This window comes from Anolis sagrei, chromosome 2 (assembly GCF_037176765.1).
Source record: "Anolis sagrei isolate rAnoSag1 chromosome 2, rAnoSag1.mat, whole genome shotgun sequence".
NCBI lineage: Eukaryota > Metazoa > Chordata > Lepidosauria > Squamata > Dactyloidae > Anolis > Anolis sagrei.
The window spans coordinates 28,719,999-28,747,904 of NC_090022.1; the positions used below are offsets into that span (position 1 = coordinate 28,719,999).

At 37.5% G+C, this 27,906-nt stretch overlaps 1 protein-coding gene across 1 annotated transcript in view; it reads left to right on the forward strand.

Moving 5' to 3' along the window:
* The window catches only part of PRKAR2A (protein kinase cAMP-dependent type II regulatory subunit alpha), a 92,121-nt gene that overhangs the window by 42,486 nt on the left and 21,729 nt on the right, over window positions 1-27,906 (forward strand). Inside the window, exons 3-6 of the mRNA XM_060766477.2 lie at window positions 10,921-10,973; window positions 11,865-11,948; window positions 22,083-22,189; window positions 27,595-27,748. Of these exons, the coding sequence (XP_060622460.1) occupies window positions 10,921-10,973; window positions 11,865-11,948; window positions 22,083-22,189; window positions 27,595-27,748 (398 nt within the window). The remainder of the gene's footprint in view (window positions 1-10,920; window positions 10,974-11,864; window positions 11,949-22,082; window positions 22,190-27,594; window positions 27,749-27,906) is intronic.

Here is a 27,906-nt window from a genome sequence, read left to right on the forward strand (position 1 = left end):
GTAGCAGACTGGTAGCCAGTGGAGCTGGTGCAACAAAGGAGTTGTATGCTCCCTGAGTGCTGCTCCTGTTAGTATCCTGGCTGCCGAGTGTTGGACCATTTGAAGCTTCTGAGCAGTCTTCAAAGGCAACCCTGCGTAGAGAGCATTGCAGTAGTCTATACGGGATGTAACCAGAGCGTGGACTACCGTGGCCAAGTCAGACTTCCCAAGGTACGGGCGCAGTTGGTGCACAAGTTTTAACTGTGCGAATGCTCTCCTGGTCACCGCTGAAACCTGGGGTTCCAGGCTCAGTGATTAGTCCAAGATCTCACCCAAGCTGTGAACCTGCGTCTTCAGGGGGAGTGTGACTCCATCCGACACAGGCTGTAACTCTATGCCCTGTTCGGCCTTACGATTGACCAGGAGTACCTCTGTCTTGTCTGGATTCAATTTCAATTTGTTCGCCCTCATCCAGACCGTCACAGCGGCCAAGCACACCGGTTCAGGACCTGAACAGCCTCCTTAGTAGCAGGTGGAAAGGAGTGACAGAGTTGGACATCATCTGCGTACAGATGACACCGCACCCCGAAACTCCGGATGATCTCCCCCAGCGGCTTCATGTAGATGTTAAACAACATGGGAGACAATATTGAACCCTGAGGAACCCCACAAGACAATGGTTGTGGGGTTGAACAGGTGTTTCCCAATAACACCTTCTGAGATCGGCCCTCTAGGAAGGACCGGAGCCACTGCAGAACATTACCTCCAAGGCCCATTCCTGCGAGGCGTCCCAGAAGGATACCGTGGTCGACAGTATCGAATGCCACTGAGAGGTCCAGCAAAACCAACATAATTTTAAAGAACTTGTTTTAGTTTTATTTCTTGTTACGTTTTAAGGTTTATATTGGAAAGTGTTTATAAAGTTAGTATTTTACTGATGTCATGGCCTATGGCTAGTACAATAAACAATTCATTCATTCACTGAGAGGTCCAGCAAAACCAACAGGGATACACTCCCCAGTCAAGTTCCTGACGTAGATCATCCACTAAGGCGACCAAGACTGTCTCGGTTCCATGTCCCGGTCTAAAGCCAGACTGTGCCGGATCCAGATAATCTGTGTCGTCCAAGAATACCTGGAGTTCTGAAGCCACCACACATTCCAAGACTTTGCCCTAAAAGGGGAGATTGGAAACAGGCCGATAATTGTCGAATTGAGTGGGGTCCAGTGATGGTTTTTTCAACAGCGGTTTTATTATAGCTTGTTTTAAGCTCGCTGGAATGTTGCTTTCCTGAAGGGAGGCATTCCCCACCACCTTCACCCACTCGGCCAATCCCCCTCTGGCTTCCTTCAAAAGCCAGGATGGGCAGGGGTCTAGGATGCATGTGGTTGGCCTCATTCCTCCAAGTATCTTGTCCACATCCTCGGGTTTCACCAATTGATGAATCCATCAAAACTGGACAAGCAGGTACTCATTTTACATCCTCAGAGACTGCCATTAACATGGTGACCAGACCAGAACGGATCAAAGCGACTTTGTCTGCAAAGAACTGACTTATGGGGTACACCTGCACACTCCTTACATGCACACCTTATTGTCCATTGTTGTTCAGCTATGCCTTAGTGGCTCCTTGCTCTCGCTGCCAAGTCTGATCCATATCATGCCTTGCGCGAACTCCATGTTGGTTTTCCTTCAGGCCTATTTCTTCTGCTCTTCTACATACATTCAAACATCTATTCGTTACATACAAACCTTTCTGCTCAAGCAGCCTTTTGGTAACTGACTCCCTAATCTCTTTATGTTCTGATCTGTATTGGGTTTCAGTATTGGGAGGAAAGCAGTATACAGTATTAAATAAACATATCGTAGAACTACTTACAGTAAACCAGTTGTACTGACCTAGGTTGCTTTTTTTCTTTCTTATTCATAAATCTTCTGTGTCAAGACCCAGAAGCCTCAGTAAAGCCAAACACAGAGTAAAAGGTCCAAACACAAATGTATTGTTCACAACAGAGTCTTTGGAGCACTTAAATTCAGTACCCCAAGCTCAGCCAACAATTTGGCATCAAAAATAAAGCGATATGAGAAACTGAAATATAACCCGGATTATCCTGGCGTTTTAATCCGGTTTAACTCAAAATTGCAGCAAAATGCTGAAAACACACACAGTTCAAAAGCACAGTACAAAGAAGCCAAAAAACAGAGTCCAGAAAATGTCCAAGGTCGAAGCACATGGTAGGCAAGTTGTCCAAATCCAAGTGGCAAAAAAGCGTTGGTCAAAGCAGTCTGGAGTCAAACGGCAGAGTAGAAGTAAACACAGGAACACAGGAATCTGTAGTTCAAGGACCCAAACTCGAGAATTGGCAGCAACAAAGATTCACACCTCAAAAGAGACACTTTGCCTTCTGCAAAGATCCATACAACAAAACCCCACTTTTATCCTAAAGTTCCTCATCAGAAGCTGAGGAGCTCCCCACCCTTTCATCATCACTCTCAGCTGCCCTATTCCCCGCAGCTGAACCCGAGCACCCATCCCTCCACCTCTGCCAGAGTCTGTCAAGACTTAGATCTTGCCAAGTGCTTCCCGGTTGCCATTCCCCAGTAAACCCCTCAAAGTCCTCGCTGGAGGTGGGTTGATTACAGATATCCCTAATTTCTTGTTCACGGGTCCAATCCAGCTCATCCTCCTTCCCCGTGTCACTCCCAGACCCATCACTCCCTTCAAACCCCATGAAGTCCTCTGTAGGAGCGCAAAGTATATCACGGATACGCTTCCTTTGAATCTCCTCGTTGGACTCTTGTTCGCGAGTAGCCCACTTGACTCCCCTGCTTTCCTCCCCATCTCCCATTTCACAGTTGGAGAAACCCTCAAAGATTTCAGAATCCCTCGGAGCCATGATTATCTCCCTAATCCGCTTTCGCTGCTGCTCCTCTTCCAACACCTGCGCAGCCCTCTTCTCCCTTCTACCAGTAGTAGCAATGTTACCATCACGCTGAACTACAACATTCTGTGCTTTGTCAGTTTAATATAGTATAATTTTATATGTGCCTTCTCAGAAGTAAACTAATTTACTTTAGTGTGACTTATTCTCAGGTAAAGTCTGCTATCACTATCCCTTCGCCTTGTTGTGATACAAAAAGTGGAGAAGAGAATCTGGATTTTTTTTTTTTAGTAGTTGAATGGTGTGAAGGAGTCTGCTTAGATTTTCTTATCCTCACTCACCTATCAAACATTGAGTGTTGGAAGTGACTGCTCCAAATACCATTAGACTCTAGTAAAATGTTGCAATGGAAGACTTAAGGTCTGGCTCACCAAGAGCCATCAGCAACAGTAGAGGATCACATCTGAGCCAGTCATACCCTGGGTCCCCATTGATCACCCCAAAGCAACAGGACCTTGGGGTGTCTGTGTTGGAGAAGATGCATCCCTTCCTCTCAGTAGTTTGAGCCAAATAATATGCAATGATGCATATGTAAACACATTTCGAAGCTGGCAAGGAAAAGAAAAGATAGTTACCCTTTTAAAAAGTCATCAACATATCCTTTGCCTCCTCCCTGATGCAGACATGAGCTATATGTAAAAAGGACAAGAATAACAAAAATAAACAAAATCAATAGACTAAAACACAATCTTTTTTATCCCAAATTGAACTTGTGTGAGAAGAAAGAAATGTGAGTTTGAGTCAGGAGCCACTGAATGTAGTGCATCAATATTGAGCTAGAAATGAGGCTGCAATGTTTTCTTTCCTCTATAGATTAGCACATGGCTGTATTAAGCCTGTTGTCATTGTACCACAATACTTGGGAAAGTAATTTACATTTCCCAGAGTCCACCTAACATTTTTCTGTCAACTTTCACTAGCTTTCTCCTTCAAGGCATTCTCTATTTGTGAACAGTGAACATTTGTTTTAACCATTTTCCTTATTAATTTATGCTGCTACATTTGATAATGGCAGAAGAGTTAAAGGCTGGAAAAAGATGGAGTTACTTGATTAGCAGAGCAACAATAAGCAATCAGTAGAACTTTATATTTTTGTAGAATCTTGAATATGGATCTTATTGTATGCAGAAACATATTGTATTCTATTCTAAGACAGTATTAATACTCTTTTAATTTAATGCCATAGGTTTTCATTGCTAAGTATAAATAGTTTTCAAATATGCCAGCACTAAATTAACCCTATATAGATGTATCAACACTAAAATATAGCAAGTTGACTATGATATATTTTCTAGATGTATTTTACTTGTTTGGCTCTTTATGAAAAAATATTATGTATGGTTTGTTATGTTTAAATAAACATTTAAAAACCAAAATGTTAAATGTTACATATTTCACATGAACTGAACTGAGTAGAGAGAACAGCTAACAACTTGGGAAAATTCCCATTGGTTCTTAATATATACAGCACATTGGGTTGGATCCAGATTCAGGCGGATGCAGTAACTGATCTCTTTGCTCCTTTTTTCCATGGGACAGTTATATATCAAAATTTGGGGGTCCTGTGGAATGGGTGAATTGTGGTGAGGGGGAGATAGGAGTTCTCTGAAAATCAGCTAGGATTATTTCCTCTGTGCAGAGTCCTCCATGGAACTTATATCTAGCTAGAACTCATACATACAGTCCTTTAAAAATTTCTTCAGTATTATAAAGGTTTTGTAATATGTTGTCCTATGTTTAGTATATCCCAGCTGTCCTTGAACGTTAGTTTGAAAGTATTGTAGCGGCTCGATACTTTGAAAATAAAGAAATTGGCTGAACCCTGTTTTGTTTTAGCCTTCCTGAAACAAATTGAGTGTACTCTCACTAAACTTGCAGCAAATGAAGGAAAGTAAAAATTGCACAAATTGGTGAGCCTAATAATGGGAAGACGAGTTAAACAATGTTAATTACTGGTACATTTTGCAGTTGCGATGCACCATGAAATGATGTGAGCCCGGAAGGATTTAAATTCAGAAAGATATGGTTGAACTCTGGGACCTACAGAGGTTTAATCTACAACCACTGAAGTCCACTAAATTGGAATAACTTTGCCTTGGGATGGAACAGTGATGGAGGATTTTACTATTCTTCTGTATTACACATATTCATTCAGCTTTCTTCTTAATGGTTGTAGTCCACATTGAATTTTGATGACCATTAACGATATTGTTACAAGCGTAAAAAAAAAGAGGATACAGTGATTTTAAATTAGGAAAGCATTGTTACATAAATTAATTAATCAATCAACAACCTTCTTTTTATCAGCTGCCTTGTCCATTACATACTAGCCAAGTTTCTGTGGGGCAGAAAGTATGCAGTAATTATGTGTGTGAGGTCTTGCTTCCTTAAAAAGTAAATATGACTTAGGAATAGATTTCTATGTTTTAGTAACTTTTTTATTACCCAGGATTTGAACACTATCTAATCCTTGTTAATAACTCAATTGATCTCTTCAATTGATGTTTCTTTAAGCAATATGTATAGATTAATTCAAAACTGACTTGTGAATAGGATTCCCTGTGTGTAAAAGTAGATTTTAGCTGTTTCTATTTTGAAGCTTATTTTCCTGTCCAGCACTTGCATTTATCAGGACTTGTAGAAGATACATAGCAATTTTGGCAGTGCACCCTGAATCATATGTCGAAGTTGAAGTCATGTGTTGGATAAACAATCTTAATACATTGTACTGTCAAAAAAAAACCACCCGCTTAAAGAAACACTAACCCTCTTCTTCTGTCCTCCAGCTAAAAACTGATTCAATCATTGAACTTTATTTTTGAGATAAATTGGAGTCATGCAATACTGAATTTTCCTTAATCATACAGATTTAAACTCTTATGTAAATAAAGAGCATAAAATACTGTAGATCACTGAAAGTTAAGACCATGCTTTCAGTTTGTAAAGCAGTGGTTGTGTAGCTGACTCATATTTTCCAGTGGCTAGATATCTAATCCAAAGGCCTCTTCAGAAATTCTCCTTCGATGGAGTGACCTGGCATAAGATCAACAAATATGTTTACCTTTGTTCTTGCCTTGTTTAATGTATTGTGCAGAACATGTTCAAATAGCTATTTTTGACTGTCACGTAGAGACATAGAGATGTTACAGGTATTAACAGAAAGTAGGCTTAGTATGTGTACAATAATATGCTAAAGATAGTTTGGAAATTTCGAATATGAGCTGCCCCAGAGAGAAATTAGAGAAAATAGTCCATATGCATTTCAGAAATGCTTGTGAGAAAGGCCTTGTGTTAAATAGTTCACTCAAGAAGTGTAACGTATATGTAAATATGCTATATGTATTGAACAGTTTGCGGGCTAAGGTTAAATGACAACTTTGAAAAAGAAAAAGTACCTGTATACATGATCACAGATTTTGTAAAGCTTTGTTTTTACAGTTGATGATGGATATGTTATCTCTTGTGGTTTCACACATTATTTTTCTTTATGAATATATGCATAAAGTTCATTTAATGCACTACTGAAGGCATTTTTTTTAAAAAAAAAACACAGGGAGATGTAAGCTGTGGCCCTCATTCAGATGGAGCTTTATATTAGCCCTTGTCCTTTTACATTCTATGCAATTTGTGTATTAGGGGAAGGAAGTGACAAAACCCCCTGAGAGTATCCTTTGTCTAAGAAACCCATATGAAATTCATGCCATAAGTCAGCAAGCAAATCGAAGGCACACACACATGGAAAGGGGGCCTAAAATGTGGTAATGTCCACCTTAGTGAGAGGCACAGCTGTGGAGTAGCACAACTGGAGCAGTCTATTATCCATTGAAAGGATGCTTTAGTTTCTTCACGCTACATTGGTGGCTGGGCACCAAAAATACAATGCACCAACAGCTCTTCAGTGATGTGATGTAGTGGACAGATGTGAGAAGAAAGAGACTCTTTTTCATTTTAAAGTTATCCCTTTCTGAATAGGGGAACAATAAAACAGACTTATTTATCTTAAATGTAACTATATTAGAGAAAAAAGTACTTTTATTCATTATTTTTATTAGAAAAAAGGAGAAATATATGAAAACATTACAAATGATGCTGTTAAAAACAGAAGAAAGAGAACAGTTAAGAATTAAAATAAACTTGCAGAACCAGATTGAACAAAATTATTTTGAAAGCATTTTAAAAGGCTTCACATTATATACCTGCTGTTTCTGAAGGAGTTTGCAAGACCATCCAGAAATGAGTTATCTCTTTCTATCTCCTCATCTTCCTGGTCAACAGCAATTCTGTTAGATTTAAGTTACAATTCGTAGCCATTTATGTATCTTGGAATTATATCCATTAAAAATGATTTCCTGGCCTATATGAACCATAGAATTAATGCATGATACATTAGGGAAACTTCTATGGCTCAGTGCTATGGAATTTGTGCCATGGCAATTGAAGTGATACCGAACTGCATTAATTCTGCACTGTAGATGGACCCGCAGTGTAGAAAACACTAATTTCATACAATTCCTCTTTGATTTAATTAAAGGGAGGTTTTTTCTTGGAAAATGATGTCAGCAATCCACCTTTGTGGGAGGTTAGGGACACTGGACTCCCATGAAAATAAAAAAAAAATGGAGAAAACTCAAGCACTACCTACAATCATATGCTATAGACTCCTTTCCCACCATAACCCTTGGATAACATACAAAACATTGGCTAATCTCAAGCCTTCATGGGGAAATCAGTCTAATTATGAAGCACTTCAGGTAGTTCAACTGCTAATTCATGTACTCCTGTTGTGTCCTTTTCTACTGAATATTATGTTCTGTGCCTCTATATAGTTTACTACACATATATCTGAGCAAGAGGTAAATAGGTTCGTAGCCAAGGTGCTTTAGCTAGTTTTATCTTTGTGCTTTCCTGTTGGACTGAACACATGTCAAATTTGCGGGGAGAAAAGGGGAAAGGGAAAGAGAGATATATCTTCTATTTATTGTTGAATGCTCTGTTTTGTTTATTTTGAATAGTTTTAGTCTGTTGTTGTATTTTACCGTATTGAATATTTGCCTTTTATGTTATAAACCACCCTGAGTCCCTATGGGGAGATAGGGCAAGATAGAAATAAAGTTTTTACTTACTTGAGTCCCTCCTGAGTCCCTCTACAGAGGTTAGAGAAGAACGGTATATAACAGTTTTAAATAAATAATAAATAATATAAATACTTTATTTCTTAGAAACTTTTATCAATGCTGGCAAATTGTCGATCGTGCCCCAGGCTCAGGTTCCACATGAACAAGATCATGTTTTGAATTTGCAAAGCCAAAGTGGGTTGTGACTATCATGTGAGTTTTTAGCTCTGAGGATAGGGATCAGAGGTAGGCAAGATTTTAACATATTAGAAAGCAAATGGTGTGTCTCAGTGTTATGTGGAAAATTCTCTGTAGAAGGAAAAAAATCTATAAGACTCTGGTAAGACTCTATCAGTTTCATTTTGGTTAGAGGAACTATAGACCAACTATATTCAGCCCATCATTGCCGGAAGTCATCATCATAGGCTATCACTTGTGGCTGAGTATGATTGCCTTCCAAGTGTAGAGCCCTGGCGGTGGGTCCATAAGTGACTATGGAGACCTTTTCTGGATCCACATATTCTCTCGCAGTGAAGACATCAATTTCCAGATGGCAGGTGGTCCCGACAAGGGTTGGCTTGATGCTCTTTCCTCTTGACACATTTCTCCCTTTCATCCTCTATTACTGCCTCTTCATAATCCAAAAAACTGTTGGTAACAGCGGACCTCCAGTTACCAACAGGCCTGTTCTTCGTGACTATGTCATATTTTTTAAGGTTAGCTTTAAGCCCATCTTTAAATCTCTTTTGCTGTCCACCAACATTCCATTTTCCGTTCTTCAGTTGAGAATAAAGTAACTGCTTTTGGGGACAATGATTGCGCTTTTGGAAAATGTGGCCAGTTCAGCGAAGTTGATTGCGGAAGATCATCGTTTCAATGCTGGTGGTCTTTGCTCCTTCTAGAATGCTGACATTTGTCCTCCTGTCTTCCCAAGAGATTTGCAGGATTTTTTGGCGGCAACGCTGATGGAATTGTTACATAAGTTGTGAGTGACGTCTGTAGATGGTCCATGTTTCATGTATAATGGTGTTGGAAGGATTATAGCTTTATAAACAAGCATTTTGGGATCCCTACAAATGTCCTGATCCTCAAACATTTGAGCACTCACAGAGTTCGGACCAAGTTGTACTTCGGTGTCGATGTTGACTTTTGTGGAGAGATGGCTGCCAAGGCAGTGGGAATGGTCAACATATCTATTCAGATTGAAAGGTGCTTACCTTTTTACATTCTCTGTGAAACGTAGGGAAAAAATACAAAATTGAGAAAGATGTTTTGGCTTTTGGCTGTGTCACTTAGAATAACTGTTAGATTTTAATTCGTCAACCCATTTTAAAGTAATTTCTTTTTAGATGGCAGTAATGACAATATTTACCTTTCTGCTAGATAATGAATTGGTATCATGTCTGTTCTTGTATCTTTCCTGCACTCATTCAAAAATTATGTTACGTAAGTGAAATCACAGGGATTATAATCATTATAATTATTTACCTAAAAAGCAGTTTAATAGTAAATCTTGCCAGTAATTTTTGGTAAGATAGTTACTTTTTAATAACCTTTTCTCTCTCTTGTTAATATTATCTGTATTTGCTAATATTTGAATTAAGTGTTTTATTTCCTGAATGAATGAGTTCTTAGCTAACAGATTGACAGTGCTTTCATTATTCTCCATAGGGGAGTATATATGAACATTTAAAAAACATATCTGCCTTCATGTACATCTTTATAATTTGTCAAAATTGCAATCTGTGTTTAAGTTTCTGGATGGTAGAGTTCATTTCAGATTTTCAGAAAGAGACGACTTTCCTCTGCTCCTTTTCCTTAAGCTTATTCTCTGTAGTAAACTGGGCAGTCTGCCAAGACTTTTGTATTGTCAGATCAGTAAATATAATGCAAATTAGGTTTTCTGGGAAATCCTTAATGGTGCGGACTCAGTAGCAAAGGCTAAAGAGAAGAAGAATAGAAGAATAGGATGAAAACAAATATGATTTCTAGCTCTGACCATCCTTAGGACATTTTTCCATTTACTATGTAAGGAAAGTTCATGAAGAATGAAAAGAAAAATATTGGTTAGGGAAAAACTGCATATGAAAAGATCAGAAACATTTTGTCCTTGCAAAATAATTGGCAGGAAATATTATATTATGCTGGTTTTACAATTGTACTGCCTTGTGCGTTGTTGTAGAAGGCTGGCAGGGAGAATATTTTAGAAAGAGAGGACACTTCTCAAGTCGGTCTGACAACCTAATTTAAGGCTTTCCATTCTGGATCACACCAAAAAGGCATTTAGGCCATTGATTTTGTCTCGGTTACTAGCTAACCATGTATTCCTGGGAAACACACAGTGTTGTCCAATGATAGAAAACATATGTCAGTTTGTGTCTAGCAGTGTATGTATACCTAGTTGTCATGACTGATTTGTCATAGTTAATTCCTATTAATCTTCATTTCTCCAGGATAGTAATGTTATAAAGATACAACATTCATTGCCAGTATTATTTCCAATAGTTTAGAGTACAGTCATCCATGTTCTCCATAGAGCAGGACTTTTGCATCTGGTAATAATTTAATTTTCATTTTTATCAGGACTAGTCATTTCAGCGTAACTCACCAGAGCATTCAAACTTATAGTTCTGAATTCATCTGTCATAATTGTGACATGGGATATTGATAGCTAAGAGAAATATCTCTCTTTTTTACTGCCATATTAAGGTATTTAACTGAACATAGAAACAATGCTGTTGAAATAATGTCCATGCCACACTTACCATACTCATTGTATTGAGTGCAACATGGCATTGATGTATGGGTACAAAGTTTATTGTTGTCATGTACATGGTGTCAATCTTAAAAGCACCTTTTAAACAAGTCTTTCCTTTTCTTTAAAGTCTGTGCAGAAGCATATAACCCAGATGAAGAAGATGAAGATACAGAACCAAGGGTAAGAGAAAAGAAACAAACTATAGCATTTTATTGCATAGATTAATGGAATAGAATTTCCTTCTGTAATATGCAGTTTATACCCAGTCTGCCTTTTTTCTTTCTTTAACATCAGACACCTCCAACTATAAAACAAAATGAAGCAATAATCTATATAAATATAAATGTAATGTTCGTTTGTGAGATTTAACATAATTCAAAAACCACTGAGTGAATTGACACCAAATTTGGACACAATACAACTATTAGGCCAACAAGTGACCATCACTCATAAAAATACTGAAAAACACAGCAGAAGAGACTTTAAAAGCCAAAAAATAAAAATACATTACAATGCATGCGCAAAACCACATTTATACACATATACACAAATATATACACACACACACACATATATACACACACAAAACACATAAACACAGACTGGGCCACAGCAACGTGTGGCAAGGGACGGCTAGTACTTTATTATTTGACATATTTGTGTATTGTTACAAATTCAGGACAAAAGCTCTCCAGAAATTGTACCTTGAGGCTTTTCCATTGCATGAGCTTGATCATAAAATCATAGAGTTGAAAGAGACCTCGAGGGCTATCCAGTCCAACCCCCTGCCAAGAAGCAGGAAAATCACATCCAATGCATATCCAACTTGTGATCATCCTTTTTATGTTATTTAGGGGAGAGCAGAACTGTGATAACTCCAAGATTGTTCACATATTACTCAATTACTGTCAAAGCAATAATAAAATTATAATTTGGAATTTCCTCCCTCAATATTCCCAAATAAGCTTGGAGCACAGAATAATAAGGGACATTTAATGACTATTTATTTATCCTGATTATAATCAATTTTCCAGCGTTCAAATATTTATTTTGCTTTGTTATGTTTTGCAGGTAGTCCACCCCAAAACAGATGAGCAAAGGTGCAGGTTGCAGGAAGCTTGTAAAGATATCCTCCTCTTCAAAAACCTAGATCAGGTAGCATTGCTTGTTAATTTAATTTGATGTTGCATATCAATGATTTCTAAACTAATCACTGCAAAACTATTAATATACAAACACGAGAGCATGTTGATTTATTTTATAGTAATATGAAAACAAAGTAGAATTAACCAACTTCAGTTTTCCCAGAGCATCACAAAACAAACTGTTCTGTGAGAAGGAAGAACTTACACAATACTTTAGGTTGTTTAAATACTTATCCTGCATTTATTTTATGGCAATAATTCACATCCCTGTAAAACAGGCCATTTTTTCATTCTAACTCTAATTTTGTTCCTGGGATTGATATGAGAGATTGCATAATGGCTTACTTAGAACCACCTAGCAAGTTGATTTAAGCATGAAGCTTCGGTTAGAACCCATGTTTGTAATTATGTAATCAAATGTGTGAAAGATTAGGTGAAGAACTGTCAAAACCTAAAAACCCAGAGAGTTGCTTTTCTGCCTAAAAAAGGAAGAGTAGGGGAGTTGGATGTGACTGTTGGGATGAGGGAGTTCTCAGCAGAATGCCATGAGTCCCCACAGATAGGACCTGCTTCTATGGTGCTGGCATTTCCAGGGGGCAGCAGCTCTTGTCCATCCCCAGTCATGCTACAGAAACAAAAAGTGGTGACCGCCTTATATCGTCCAGTTATTCTTTTGATGGGGGATTCTGTTGATCTCAATAGAATGATCCAACTGGTATTGGTTTGTACCTTTGACATTGTGATCTGGTGGTTCTTCTTGACTCATAGCTGATTTACATCAGTAACCAGAATGCCTTTTTATTAGCTTTCATTGATAAGCAGCTGTGATGTGATCCAAAGAAAGTGCATGTGCCAATTAAGCAGGACTGGGCTACTGTAATTGAAGACATTTTAGAAACATGAGCCCTTGTTGATGATCAGATAGTCAGACGATACTGCACATATTCTCTTCTTCCTGCAGTAGCTGAAAGTAGGTATTTATGCCTAGTTAAAATTGCTTACAGTTAAAATCATAAATATAGGGATATAGGTTTTTTGCAGATTTGTGAATGCACCCTTCTTTTAAGATCAGATTTGGACACCCTGTTTGCTAAGGTCAATAAGATTGACAAGCAATAAAGACTGGGCTTGTTCAACAGTGCCCCTTATCCCATGTTATGACTCAATCTATGTCTGTGGTAAAGAGGGCTTAAAAACTAAATTTTGAATTTGTGAATTATTGGTGATGTACTAGAATTATTTTTTCCAGAAATAGTTTTTGTTGCTGTTATTGCTACATTTGACATAGTTTGATCCATATGTTTTTATGGTTTTAATGCTATACCAAGTTTTGGTAAGATATAATCTTCCTAAAGCAATAAAATGGACTAGATAAAAGAATGTAGTGAGAAAGTTTATGTTGTAAGTGTTCTGTATTTATTTATTTATTTATTTATTTATTTATTTATTTACAGTATTTATATTCCGCCTTTCTCACCCCAAAGGGGACACAGCGCCGATCAGAATGCACACATACATGGCAAACATTCAGTGCCGTTTTTAGACATATAAGACACAGACAGATAGAGGTATTTTGGCATTTGAACTTCAGTGCCTGGAGGTTATGCTCGATGTTGTCCACAGGGAGTTGCTGTCACTTCATCCACCATGACGTTGAGCCATTTTGATCGTGTATTTCCTCCTTGTTCTTTGATCGCCAGCATTTTTATGGTGTCATAAAATACCTCCCTGCTTTTAAGTGGTCCCAAATTTCTGTACTCACAGCTCAACTGTTTTTGAACTTCTTAGGTGGGCAGTAAGCTAGGCTTAACAGTCAGGTGCTCAATCCAACTCGGGCTTTGAACTTGCCACCTTCCAGTCAGCAGAGATCTATTGCTGATGGTGATTAACCAGCTATGCTACAGCCCAGCCCTCATTACTAGTAGGACTTATCAGTGATCATATGTCACAGGTTTTCTTCTGGGGGGGGGGGGCATATTTCCAGTTCTATCAGACTTTTTGTTGACTCTTCTTCACTATTAGACTACACTGTGTCAGGTCTGTGTGTACTATGTGGCCTTGACAATTGTCTGCAATACAGTTCCTTTTATTTTACAGAATTACAGGTTCAGCAGCCATCTCAAATATCTGCTTAGGTGAACTTGAATGAGCCCCAAGCCATTTTTACAAGAAGAATTGTAAGAAATGTCTCTTGATAAAATGGAGCGTCTCACAACATGGCAGGAAGCTATTCATGTTGGCAGCCTCCTTCTCCAGATTCAGAATTAGTCTTTGCATGGCAGCTCTTCCCTAGCCACTGGGAGTGAAGAAAGGAAGAATTGTGTTTTAGGGATTGCTCCTCCAATTGCTGGTATTGGAGGTATATAATTTAATCTGCCAAAGCTAGAAGTCATGCATAAGGCAGTTTATTACTTGGCCAGTTCCAAACCCAGGCACAGTGGAGAGGAGCCTTTTAGGCATATTTATTAACAATGTTGCCAGTTGTTTTCTGGTGTAATTCCAAACCACTGCCAGCTACCTTGACATTTTTTCACTAAAGCTGTTAGCAAACTGCCAAAAAGCTGTTTAAGAACTTATACTGCTGGTGATACTTATAAATAGTTGCTATGCTAGTGAGAAGTGACAAATCCCAGTAACTTCTCTGATGGTACTGATAACAAAAATATAGTTCTATGTTGTACAAAACTTTGGGAAAAGTCTTTTGCTTTAAGCGGACCATGACCTTTTATTAGTGGTAATTATTGTTTTGTTGCTTGTTGCTTTTGTTGTCTTGTAGTTATTGTTTGCTGTAGTGGGGAAAGGATTTTTTTCTTGAAACAATTAAAGCTGTTGGAGTATCATCCCATTTTTAGCCATGTATTTTATTATGTGTTATAGAGGGTATCTGGTTATCCTGTTTCTGCTGTCATTTATCTTAGTGGAAGAAAAAAGTTTGTTGTTTTCACATCCCAACATCATGCAAAATTTTATGAACGTTTGCCATGTTTTCTGCAGTGAGCTATCTTCTAATGCAGGGGTTCTCAAACTTTTTTAGCCGCAGAGCCCTATTTGAAGCAAAAGTTTCTCATGGAATCCCAAGAAATGTTTATATATTATATATCATATTATTCTTGTAAAGTTTCAGGAGGTTTTAAAGTTGCCTTCACCAGAAGAAAGCCATTAACTATTACAGACTGAAATGTGCCATGCTAACAGAAAAAAGAAAAACTTTTTATTCAACAGCCTTAAACTTCTCTACATACATCCTTTCTATTATTTATGGCTGTTGGATGCTACTGCAGCAAAACATTTTTCAACTGACATTTTGAACAAAATCTTTGTTATTTATTCTATATATGTCAAGCAGGAAAGATATTTAAGCCTAGGATAAACAGTGAGAGAAGGAGAAGCTCTTCCTAAGCCTTGAGATTCATCCAGTGCATCTACTTCAAAAGTAAACATTCTTTTGCTGATGCCTTTTAAGGTTGTAGTGGTATTTAAGCAGTTAGTTTTACTGATGTCATCCTTGTCATTAATTGGAAATGGAAGAATTAATGTAGTGGATCATATACCCCCCCCCCCCCCCCCCCCCGCCCAAGTTTTCTGGTGCTCTTTTTCTAGTGAGAAAAAGAACAAAGGATATTCTTGTGGGGAGAGTAGATTTTTTAAATATCTTTCTCCACTCAGTCCTGATGGACATAGAGGGAGATGTGTAGAGAACAGTTTCCCTTACTGAAATTCCAAATATTCTTTTTTGCACCAGTGATTTCACCCTGTACTGGATAGATAGGAGATCTAATATCAGACAGACTTGCTGTTTTCTCCCATTCGCAGGAGTATCAATCCCTGAATGGGATACCTTCGTTGATTCTGTGTATAGTCTTTTGTGTTCTCCTCCTAAAGCTGCTCTGGATGATTAAAAGGCACTCTAAAACAATATAAAGGTTTCACAGACAAAGAAGAGAGGATAAAATTGCATTTTCTCTTCTGTTATGCATTGAGCCTGTCTGTGAATAGAGGAAAGGGGGGGGGGGGCAATCCAATGGAGAGATCTTCCACTCATAGAAGACTATTAAGGATCCAAAATGCCTGAAGATCTTAGAGAGTACAGAGTGTGTTGTGAGTGCAATTTAGTACCTGTAAGTTTCGTCATTCCTGCGTAATCATTAAATGAGGTTTAAACTGAATTGTTTTAATAATTTTAACATTTAATTATATTTTAATATTTATATTTGTAGGTTTTTAAATGGCATAATTTTTAAAGTTGTAATAATAATAATAACAACAAAGAAAAGTTTAGAGATCTAGAAAGTAGTGGAGAAAACCAACAAAATGGTAGAATAGTACAAGATGGATGCTTACGTAGAGTTTTCTGATTCATGCCTGGAAGGCCATAACTGCTTTCTTCCACCATAATCCTAGTCAGATCCACCTCTTTACCAGTTTGTGTGAGAACAGAGTTCATTCTGTTCTTTAATTGCCATTTATGTTTGGATAATGTATTGTCCTGGCATAAGAGTTCGTACAACAATTAAAACTTGTAATAGAATGTTCTTCAGCCTCTCTTGCCACTCTGTTCTTTTACACATCCCAGAAGAATTTGAACTTTGGGAATTGGCTTTTTAACCTAACTGGAACAAACTGTCCTTGAATTCACTATCCCCAGTTGTGCTGAATCTCTCATAAGTACAGCCTGCGAGTTAGTCATAATTATATGTGACTGTTGTTTATTCATTGGTTTTAAGTAAGAAGAGGCTTGCAGGAATACACATTTGGGGGATGCAGAAATATGGTGGAGGAGAAGGAGTCAATTTAGATCGTGTTGGAGGCTGTCTTTAGCTCTCGTTGGAGGCTCTCCCAGATTTCTTATTTCTCTCAACAGAGTGTCCAAATGGTAACATATCTGGGAGATGGAATTCAAAGTGGCATTGCTTAGAGTTCTGGTTATTTTAGCTTGCTGAAAATATTGAGGATAGTGTGTTTTGCGCTGATGAGTCCACACTACTGAAGCCAATATGCGGTGTGGGAACAGTGCAGTAAACAACAAGGATCATCTACACATATACCTTCTGGAGCAGTGGTTCTCAAACTGTGGGTCCCCAGATGCTTTGGCCTTCAACTCCCAAAAATCCTAACAACTGTTAAACAGACTGGGATTTCTGGGGACCCACAGGTTGAGAACCACTGTTCTAGAGTTTAGGTGATTCTATTAGTTAGCTGAATTGGTAGGCACAAAAGTGTGTTTTGGTGCACAGAAATTTACTCTGTCTCCAAAATCCTGTCAGGAATGCATAGCTACTTTTTGGAATTTGTTGTTGAGCTAGCTGGTGCATCTTCACATGTTTTTGTATAGTTGAACTTAGACATCGAACACTTTGGAATCTAGGAGTTTCAATAATTTTGTTTGTGCAGTATAGTTACATTATTACTTACAGTATTTCTAATCTTTTAACCAGCATGTAAGTGTATATCTATATTTACTCAAGTCTAATGCGCCATCCAATCTAGTGCACACCTGAAACCAAGAAAAAAACAAAACAAAACTTTAATTTGCTGCCAAATGTAAAGTGCAACAGCAAGAAATGCACTCTTTGTAATTTGGCCATTTTAGGTACTGCATGGTTTTAGAATTCCTTCTTTAAAAACAAAAATGTTAAAGATTACCTAGAATCATAGAATAAAAGAGTTGGAAGAGACCTCATGGGCCATCCAGTCCAACCCCCTGCCAAGAAGCAGGAATATTGCATTCAAATCACCCCTGACAGATGGCCATCCAGCCTCTGTACCTAAGCTTTCAACAATGGAAAGGAAAACCTTGGGGTATATCTATGCTATAGACTGAGTCAATTTTAATTGCCTCACCAAACTGCAGATTGGATAACATTGAGCCATGACAATTAAATTAGAGATGATGTCCCTCAAATGGGAGCTCCAGGTGATCCTGAGGCAGCTTCCCTTTTGCCTTGGCTCAGCACTTCTTTTTTTATGTCAGTAGCGACTTGAGAAACTGCAAGTCCTTCTGATGTGAGAGAATTGACTGTCTTCAAACATGTTGCCCAGGAGACGCCTGGAGGTTTTGATGTTTTACCATGTTTGTGGGAGGCTTCTCTCATGTCCCCTTATGGGGGAGCTGAAGCTGATAGAGGGAGCTCATCTACACTCTCCCCGGATTTGAACCTCTGACCTGTCGGTTTTCAGTCCTGCCGGTACAAGGGTTTAACCCATTGCACCACCAGGGGCTCATGGCTCAGCAGTAGGATCATCATATTACACAAATCCAATGTGCACCCTAATTTTGGCAAGGTAATTTAGCCAAAAAAGGGGAGCATTAATTTACTTACATACTTACTATATTTCTATCCCGTTTTCTCTCACTCCTAGAGGGACTCAGAGCAGCTTACAATTTGGCAAAATTCAGTACCACAGTATACATACAAAAAGCAATACATAACAAATTAACTAAAAGCAACAGACACATAAATACAAATTAAAAACATTAAAACATTATACACGTAAACATCATAAAATATGGTAAGTGTGGTACTTTGCAATTGTAAATGAGACAAAAACAAAAAGGTTAGAAGTTAAGAAATGTGAACATGTGTCTTAAAAGAGCTCTGCCTTATCTTTCAACACCTCACACATCAACTGTATTAAGGGTTTAGTCCTGGACTTAGCGAAGTGTCAGTTATGCTAGATAAAGGGGATTGGATGGAAATTTTTATCAGTTTCACTGAAACCTTCACACAGAGAGAAGATTGCCATCATGTCCTCTTTTTTAGATAGGAGACATTTTGTTTGAATAGTCATTATCCCAATGAATGGGAGTCTAATTTATGGAGAATCATGTTTGCTTTTCTTACCCGCAGTGACAGAAAAGTATTATTGCTGATAGTATTATTGTCTTAGAATGGAGAGACATAGCATGGCAGCCTACTAAACTTTTGATTACCCCTCCTAGTAATAGAATAGGATGATATTGGAGGTGAACCTGTCTATGTTGTTTAAAAAAAGGTTAGCTAGAAACTGGAGTGGTATCTGCCAGGAAAGTTGATAGGCAGTATGTTGGTCTTGGTCACTGAAAATTGATCAGCTTAACTTGCCACTTTGTTCCCAGCAGCATACAGACTTTCTCCTGACCTGCAGAGAAATGCCTATTTCACTTGTTAGCTGTTAGAAAATTGTGATTTTGTTAAATGTTTGCAACCCGTTTTTTCCCTAGCTTTTCTTTATGTTATTATAAGTTCTTTAACTACAGTATGCATCCTCTCAGTGATGATTCGGGGGGAAAAACCAGCATGAGCATGGGAATCCCACTATCCTAAAAACCCTGGAACTTTATTTGATAGGATTTGAATGGGGAGAAGCAATTTTACGACTAAATATCTGTTCTGCAAATGGACTGTAGTTCCAAAATGGCTACAGAAGTAGGTCTAGAGTTTATGTCACAGCTCTTAGAGAGTACTGGGATAATCCTCTCTGATTTTAAATTAGTCATTGTAGCATTTAGGGTTTAAATAATTTAAAAGTTGGCAGTAATGAAATAAAGCAGCAGCTATGAATTAAAGACGTGGATGTTTCGTTGTGCTTTTGATTGACGACTCCTATGACAAATGGCCTGTATCATGACCTGAATCGTCATTTAATCTGATGTCCTACACTATATTAACTTAATTGTTTCTGATCCTGTTAATTTGTTCTGTTTCCATGATATTTCCTATGCCATTATACATTGTTATCCACCTTACTAAAACACCTTAAAACACTTAAAAAACACGTAGTGGCTTTTTTATTCCCCTCCAAAATTAGTCTGCTGTTATTGTTGTTGCTAACTATTATTGTTATGTTGTTTTATGCTGGAGCCCCCTGTGGCGCAGTGGGTTAAAGCACTGAGCTGCTGAGCTTGTTGATCGAAAGGTCGCAGGTTCAATTCCGGGGAGCGGCATGAGCTTCCGCTGTCAGCCCTAGCTTCTGCCAACTTAGCAGTTCAAAAACATGCAAATGTGAGTAGATCAATAGGTACCACTCCGGTGGGAAGGTAACGGTGCTCCATGCAGTCATGCCAGCCACATGACCTTGGAGGTGTCTACGGACAGCTCTGGCTCTTTGGCTTAGAAATGGAGATGACCACCACACCCCAGAGTCAGACATGACTGGACTTATGTCAGGGGACTACCTTTACCTGTTTTACGCTGTTTTATGCTGTCTTAATTGTTATTGCTTTATTTTTAATTATATTCTGTCTTGGGCTTGGGGCCCATGTAAGCTGCCCCGAGTTCCTTCGGGGAGATGGAGGCGGGGTAGAAAAATAAAGTTCTTCTTCTTATTCTATGAAGTGCCAACATCAATCAAATTCTTAATAACAAGTAAAATGTATATAAGGTTATGTGTGATACTAGGCTTCTTTGCTATCCACCTGAACAATATGAACTTAATTTAGGGAGATCATATTTAATTATAAACAGGCGTGCTTTGCATTAATTATAAGAAAGCTTTGCCTAGGAGCAAAAGGAAAACTCAGAGGGTAGACCATGTGAAATTGAACAATATTTTATTCTCTTTGTTTGCATATAGTCTTAATTCTGTAAAGTTTCACATTTTTGAACCCAGACCCATTATACAATCAGCTTCACAAATGAGTAAATAAAATGATATGTCACAGTATCTTGACATTTTATTAAAATAGGAATATTAATAACTTAGATCACAATGGTGAATAGGTGGTTTTATTCTAAACTCTCCTACATTTCAAAATTCCTTTACTAAATTTTCCTTTGTATTTTGAGTTGATTAAAGTATAATGCCTTTTTGTCCTACTTCAGATTATATTTTCCTAGGTAGGTAATTTATCAAGGAGATTTTGACCAATGTTTTTTTTTTACAGAACATGCTACATTTCTGTATTTGGAGCTTTTTTAAGAATTGTGATTGTTCAGACATTTCATAAATTATTTCTTGGCTGGTTTTATTTTGTTCTTCAAAATGGAACCTTTTCCAATTTGTATGGATAATGTTGAAATTATCGAAATGAGCTCTTTAATTATCTGTTTAGACTACTGTCCTATAGTGTTCAGAAGAATGTGTTATGCAAAACAATGTCTTATTCAATATAGCATGTATTTTTCTTGGCCTTGAGTATTCAGTGTTTACTGAATACTCAAGTGCTGCATATAAACAAATAGTACCTAAGCTGTTTGTTTCCTTATGTACTATTTGTTTATATGCGGCACTTCCTAGTGCTTCTGTGAGCCGCCCGAGTCTCTTTGGGGAGATGGCAGCAGCGGAGTATAAATAAATAAATAAATATACTCTCATTTAAATAATTGAGTTTTTAAAGTATTTTATTGCTCTCACCTATTCTTTCTCACACATCCCTTGTGAGGGTAACTCAGAACATACATTCATTTTGCATATGGATAATGGAGGCTAAAAGAACTAGTTCAGGAAGCTCTTTGGTTTTTTAGCTTTTAACTGCTGTGAACAGGAAAGAGATCCTTGGCTTTCTGGATGTTTTACAGTCTCTTATTCTTGGTTGTTCTGAAGTCGATAGACTAATGGGAGTGGTAGGCCAAAACATCTAGAGGTGATGATGATGAAGATTATTACCTGCCTCTCTTCAACATCATTAAAACAAGAGTTAAAACATTATTAAAAGACACAACAAGACATACAGAGTTATTTCATAGTCTTGGGCAGCTGATGGAAAGGTCCTCTGGATGACAGTTGCCTGTTAGTTTCTTGCAGGCTGGAGTAGCTGTCCCCCAGAGGACCTAAGTGTTCTCTTCTGACTTAAAACAAGCGGTGACTCCAAAATTTTGCAGTTGGATTGCTTCATGCTTTACATTCTTTTGTGTGTAGGGAAAGAAAATCCTATGTATATCCTGCAATGGATTAAATTCAGAACAAGATAAGCATGTTTGGTGGAATGTGGTGTGTATGTGTGTTGTAAAGAGAAGTTTACACTAGATTTAAAATAATGTTTAATATTTTTAGAAACTTGTTCTTCAACATGTGTTCAAAAATTATATGAAGCAAGCTGTTGGCAAAAGAACAAAAAACAGAGTGCTCAGAACTCTAGTCATAAACAAGCGGATTTGGGTCATAAAATAAGCATGCCCAATGTTTATAGAAAACAACGTTAATCAAAGTACTATTGTGCTTTTAGGAGCAGCTGTCTCAAGTTCTTGATGCCATGTTTGAAAGAAAAGTTCAACCTCAGGAACATGTAATTGACCAAGGAGATGATGGTGACAACTTTTATGTCATTGAACGGTAAGAAATCAAAGGTGTGGTTTGTCATGGGTTTTAGGAGTTACGGTGTCAAATATTATATCACTATTTTAATTTTAGTAGCCAGGAATGCACACCTAGAAAAGTAAAACTTTCTAAAATTAAGGAGAGATAATATGTCTAGTCATATGCTGTGATTGAAAGAAAGCATAATAACGGGCAATACCATACATTCTGGTTCTTTAATCCCTTGGAAATGACATTTTCAGACAGCTCATTGGAAACCCTTGAATTGTAGGTGTCTTGCATTTGCATTATTTTTGATATTATGGGTTTTATAATTCATCAAACAATCGTTACCATGTAGTGGAGGAAGGCATCCTCACAATGAATTGTTCTTCATACATGTTCCAACAGTCAGAAAAATGGACCGGTAAAGTTCAATCTGCCACTTCTAGTGGGAAAGCAACCTTCTAGGTTCTCAGTTCATTTCCCTGATGTTGTTCTGATCACACTACCACTGCAGCCAAATTCCTCTTCCTCCAAACAAAAAACAAAAAGCTTTTCTTTTTTCCTTCCATCCCTCCCTGACTCCCCAAAGGGCCCCAAGGAAGAAGGTTGAGGCCAGAGTGGAGGAAGAAGTTCTGCTCTTTCCCCAAAAGGGGTGGGGAGGGAGGGATGCCTGGGCAATGAAGAAGCCCTTCCAGCACATGACTGGCCCAGAGAGAGACTGGCAGAGGCCACACTCACATTGAGTCTTTAACACGGCAAGTGAGTAGGATTCTGTGAAATGTAGTTTAGGGCAGGAATTCATCTCACCTTTCCAAATTACATTTCCCAGAATTCCGCTTACTGGCCTGTGCTGCCTCCTCCCCCCCTCCTCCCTGAAAATTTTGGTGGGGGAAAACCCGTGTTCATTCTCTAAAGAGATTTCAAGATAAAAAGGGATTGTTGTGAGTTGAATCAACCCTGTGAGGTAGGCAAAGTTGAGAGTCAGTAACCAACGTTTACCTAGTAGATTTCTTGTTGTTGTTGTTATTTCAAAAGCTGGATGGGCATCTGTTGGCGGGGATGAAGGGTGGAGGTAGCTTGACTGTGCTTTTCTTGCCTGGAAGAAGAGGTTTGGACTGGATGGTCCCAATGTTGGTTAAAATTCCCTAAAATTATTGGATGTGCAGATCTTTCTGAAGCCTTCCCCCGGGGGGCAAGGGAATGATGCCATGGTTCTTTTGTATCATTGGAAATAGAAATTCAAGGAGATAGCACTTGTAGTTTTTAAAAAGAATGTTGTTAATAAAAACCTTTTTTTTTAAATCCCCAAGATTAGTGGATGGGTGAAATGTTCTGAATTTTGGGGGGGGGGGGGGGAGTGGTAAAAGTGGTAAATGTGTTCAACCATTGTCGCAAGTTTCATCCTGATAGCTCTAAAAATGAGGGAGAAGGAAGTCCTGGAAGTTCCCTCCCTCATGTAAGTACGTAATGAAAAAATAACAAAAAAATCGTTACATCGTTATAGTTATGATACGAACCCCTAACAATATTTTAGAAACACTTTAGAAAAGTCATACTGTCCCCCCCCCCAATTTAGTAATGAGTATTAAAACATTTTTTCGTTGATGCACAAGCCTAATATTTATATTGTTTGGAAAAATATAAATAACCATGCTAATATTTCCTCTAAATATTTTTTGCACTAAGCATAATGGTAAACACCTATTTAATTCTAATAAAAATAAATTTAATTATGTATGTTTATGACTTCCTCTGGAAATGGAATGCTAACAAGTGTTAGCCAGAAGAATGTGACAGAGACATGGCTGTGGGAATTGAATCTCCCAGGACTCCAAACCAGCCATAGTCTGAGTCACTGCAAGATTATTTTCAGAGATTTCTAGATGAATGTCATTTTTTCATTAATATTGGCATGCATATCCTGTCCTTTAAATAAATACTCATGGTGACTTACAATAGAAGGTGCAATAAAACATTCAAAAGGATATGTGCAGAGGAAAAGTGGTAGAATCTATACTCTAAAAACACTAGGGACGAAGAATGTCATAGAGATTTCTTTAAACTGCTGAAGCATGCATTTGAAAAAAATGTAAAAGATTTTAAAATGCAGCAGCTTGGAATTCTGCTGCTGATTTTTAACTCAACTGGGATTCTGTTTAGCTTGTTTCACATATTAGCATTTTGTATGTCTGGCTTACAGATATTACTTTATATGGATCTCCTTCTTATCTCTGAAAAACAGTGACACCTGCTATTTAAGGCATGTTAATAAAAGTCAGTTCCCATGTTATGCTTCTTGGATGATTTCCGGATACTGCTGAAAATATGTCAATATTTAATCTTTAGTCTTTATGGAAAGGAAGTGAATGATGTGTATTATATACTCAGATTTGCATAGAAAGTAATTTGTAAATATTGTTTAGCTTTGTGACTATTGTTGCCTTTTTTAATAAACAAAACAACCACAGAAATCCTGCCTAATATTAATTTTTTAAAGCTTCAAAGCTGAAATAGTCAGAGTAAAAAGCCCCAAATCATATATGTGTGCATATCCATGGGTTCTGCATTCACAGACTCAACCAAGCTGAAAGCTATGCAGATGAAAGCAAACCTTGATTTTGCCACAGGCGTTTGCTATCCATAGGGGTGTGTGTCCTAGAACTAAATTTCAGAGGCTAACAAGGTCCATTTTATTTAGGAGTTGCAGGTTGAAAGTGTTACTTGGACCCATTATTCAGTAGTTCTGCCTTTCTATATTAGAATCTATCTAGTATCTTGGAGGCTGCAGTATACCTGAAGTCCTCCTACTTTCATTTAAAAAAGAGAATAAAAGGTTAAGATTTTGGATTAAAATACTGCAATGGTTATCACCACACAAAGCTTTAATGAGAACTGAAACACAGTACCTCAAAGGATGGTTGAGATATAAAGATATATTGATAAAGATAAAGGATCTATAAGACTAAAAACTAGAGAAATTTTTTTAAAGGGGCGTCAAAGTGCAGTAGTTTTTTTATATATATAGCTAACAAACAGAGCATTTTAAAATGGATACTGTAGTAAACAAGAAGGAATACATTGTTGAAGGCTTTCATGCCCAGAATCACCTTGTTGTTTTAAGGTTTTCGGGTTGTATGGCCATGTTCTAGAAACATTCTCTTCTGACATTTCGCCTGCTTGTATGCCTGCCATAGATGTAGGCAAAATGTCAGGAGAGAATGCTTCTGGAACATGGGCATACAACTTGAAAAACTTAATAGCAACCCAAGAAGGAATACAGTTGGTAGAAACAGAATTTGATAAATTGATATGTGATAAAGAGACAATGTCTATTTCCAAAATATGCAAATTTTTGCTACAGAAAGAACAAGAATTAGAACCAATAAAAGAATACATACTGACTTGGGCAAAAATATTGGATGTGTGATTTGACATTGATCAGTGGGAAAGAGCCTAGGAAGACATGATGAGTTTTATGTATTCTAGCGATTTTAAAGAAGATTGCTATAAAGCCCATTATTGATGGTATTTAACCCCACATATCTTAGCTAAAATATATAAAACAAGGAAAGATTTATGCTGGAAATGTGAGAAAGGTATCCTCTACTATATGTTATGAAAATGTAAAAGGGTTAAGAATTATTGGAAGAAGATACATAATACAATTATTGTTATTTTACAATTAGAACTAGAATTTATACTGCAGCTGTGTCTTCTCAACATGATAGAAGTATGGATTAATAAACCTACAAGTGTTATAATTATTATGTTATTATTATTATTATTATTATTATCACCACAACAGTAAGAATAGTTCTGGCAAAAAGGTTGAAAATAACTGAAGTACCTTCCATCCATGAATGGCAACTGAAATTAAGAGAAATGATAGGGGTGATTTGAATGCAATATTCCTGCTTCTTGGCAGGGGGTTGGACTGGATGGCCCATGAGGTCTCTTCCAACTCTTTGATTCTATGATTCTATGAAATGGGCAGGTTCACTAGGATAATGAAAGGGAGCTCTCTAAACAAGGTGTGGAAAGAGTGGGAGAAAGTAGAGAAATATCTTAAGGAATATGTCTTATAACATGAAGGGCAGACAATTTCTACCAATAAATAAAATATGAATGAGAAATTCATGGGAATAGTGAATATCTATATAAAAAGTAAAACTGTAAAAGTCTTAAAATTTCAAAGTTAGAGGAAATAAGGAAGCAGTAGTCGTCTCTGTGAAGAAACAAAAACATAGTATTTAAGTTTTCTTTTCACCAAATGGAATGCAAGAATGCTAAGGAAGAACATCTACCTCAAAGGGAAGGAAGTCTAGTCAAAATACTGAAGTACTGTCTTATTTTTATTATTTATTTACATTTATTTATTGCTGGAACACAATAAAAGAAATGACAAAAATGTAAAAAGAGAAGACAAAAGTTTGAGGCAATTATCAATAAGACTCTGGCAACTCTGTGCTCATTCCAGTCTTTATAAACACTTTGAAGATACAAAATCTCTAGAGACTAAGAGGTATTGCTCTTTTGTAGTGATCATAATCTTTTTCTGTAGGGGAGTGTTTTGTCAGCTAGTTCTATGCTTTGGGGAAATTGGTCAGATTGAAGGCTGACAGACTATAAAATGTAGCACAGTATTATCTGCAGACATTCAACCTTTCTCTGTGTGTATCTATAAATAAAAAACCAAGGCAATTAGAATGAGATTTTGAGATAAATAATTGGTTCACAGTTGGAAAGCTTTTGAATAGTACATCTATCTATATTTGACAAAACCAAACTGGCAATAAAGACAAGACACTGGCCTTCTTTCCAAGTCATTACGTGTTTTGAAGTCAGAAAATAAGATGTGCTCATGGCGAGAGAGGTGAAAACATTCCTTCCCATCCAGATGACACTGTAAACTAAAAGCCTTTATCTTCTGATATGAATACTTGATATCAAATGACCAATATAATATGATCAGGAATATGTATTACCGCTTTTAGTGGCACTGAAGAAGAAAACTCAGTGAATTTTGCTCTGTGCCAAATTCTGGCAATACTGGTTCAAATAGCATGTCAACCAGTTTTTGGTGAACCTTTCAGCAAGTTCTTCTCTCACTCTCAGTTTTACCATCTCTGAAGAGTTAGGTGGTCTATGTTATATAATACTGTTTCAGATCTGTTAATAAAAATATGTTGTAAGATATTTTCAGAATATTTAGAATACATTTGTATTTCATTTAGAGTACCAAATTCAAAGTTATTTTGAAAGCAATTCAGGATACATGCTGACAGAACATGTTCTGTTGAAACCACAGAAGAGAGATGGTTTTTATCAGGGAGAAGAGATCCTTCCTTTCTTGCGTTTTGCTAAACTTGAATTTGTAGTTAGTAGTGTTTGCCATTTGTTCTAATGCCCAGGGTTTGTATTTCCTGTCATTCTAGGGGATTGTATGATATCTTTGTAGCACGAGATGGGCAAACCCGCTGTGTTGGTCGCTATGATAACCATGGCAGTTTTGGGGAGCTGGCCCTGATGTACAACACTCCTAGAGCTGCGACAATTGTTGCCACAACAGAAGGAGCCCTTTGGGGATTGGTAAGTTTGTTTGGGGAAAATTTGCTTTCATTTTGCCTATGTTCTACAGTGTTAAATGTTATATGTATTCTTGGGCTCTTCACTCTTCCTAGCTCTTCTTACATCCATTTTCATATTTAGAATTGTGCTAATTTCTGGTGAGTTTTATTCATTTACTT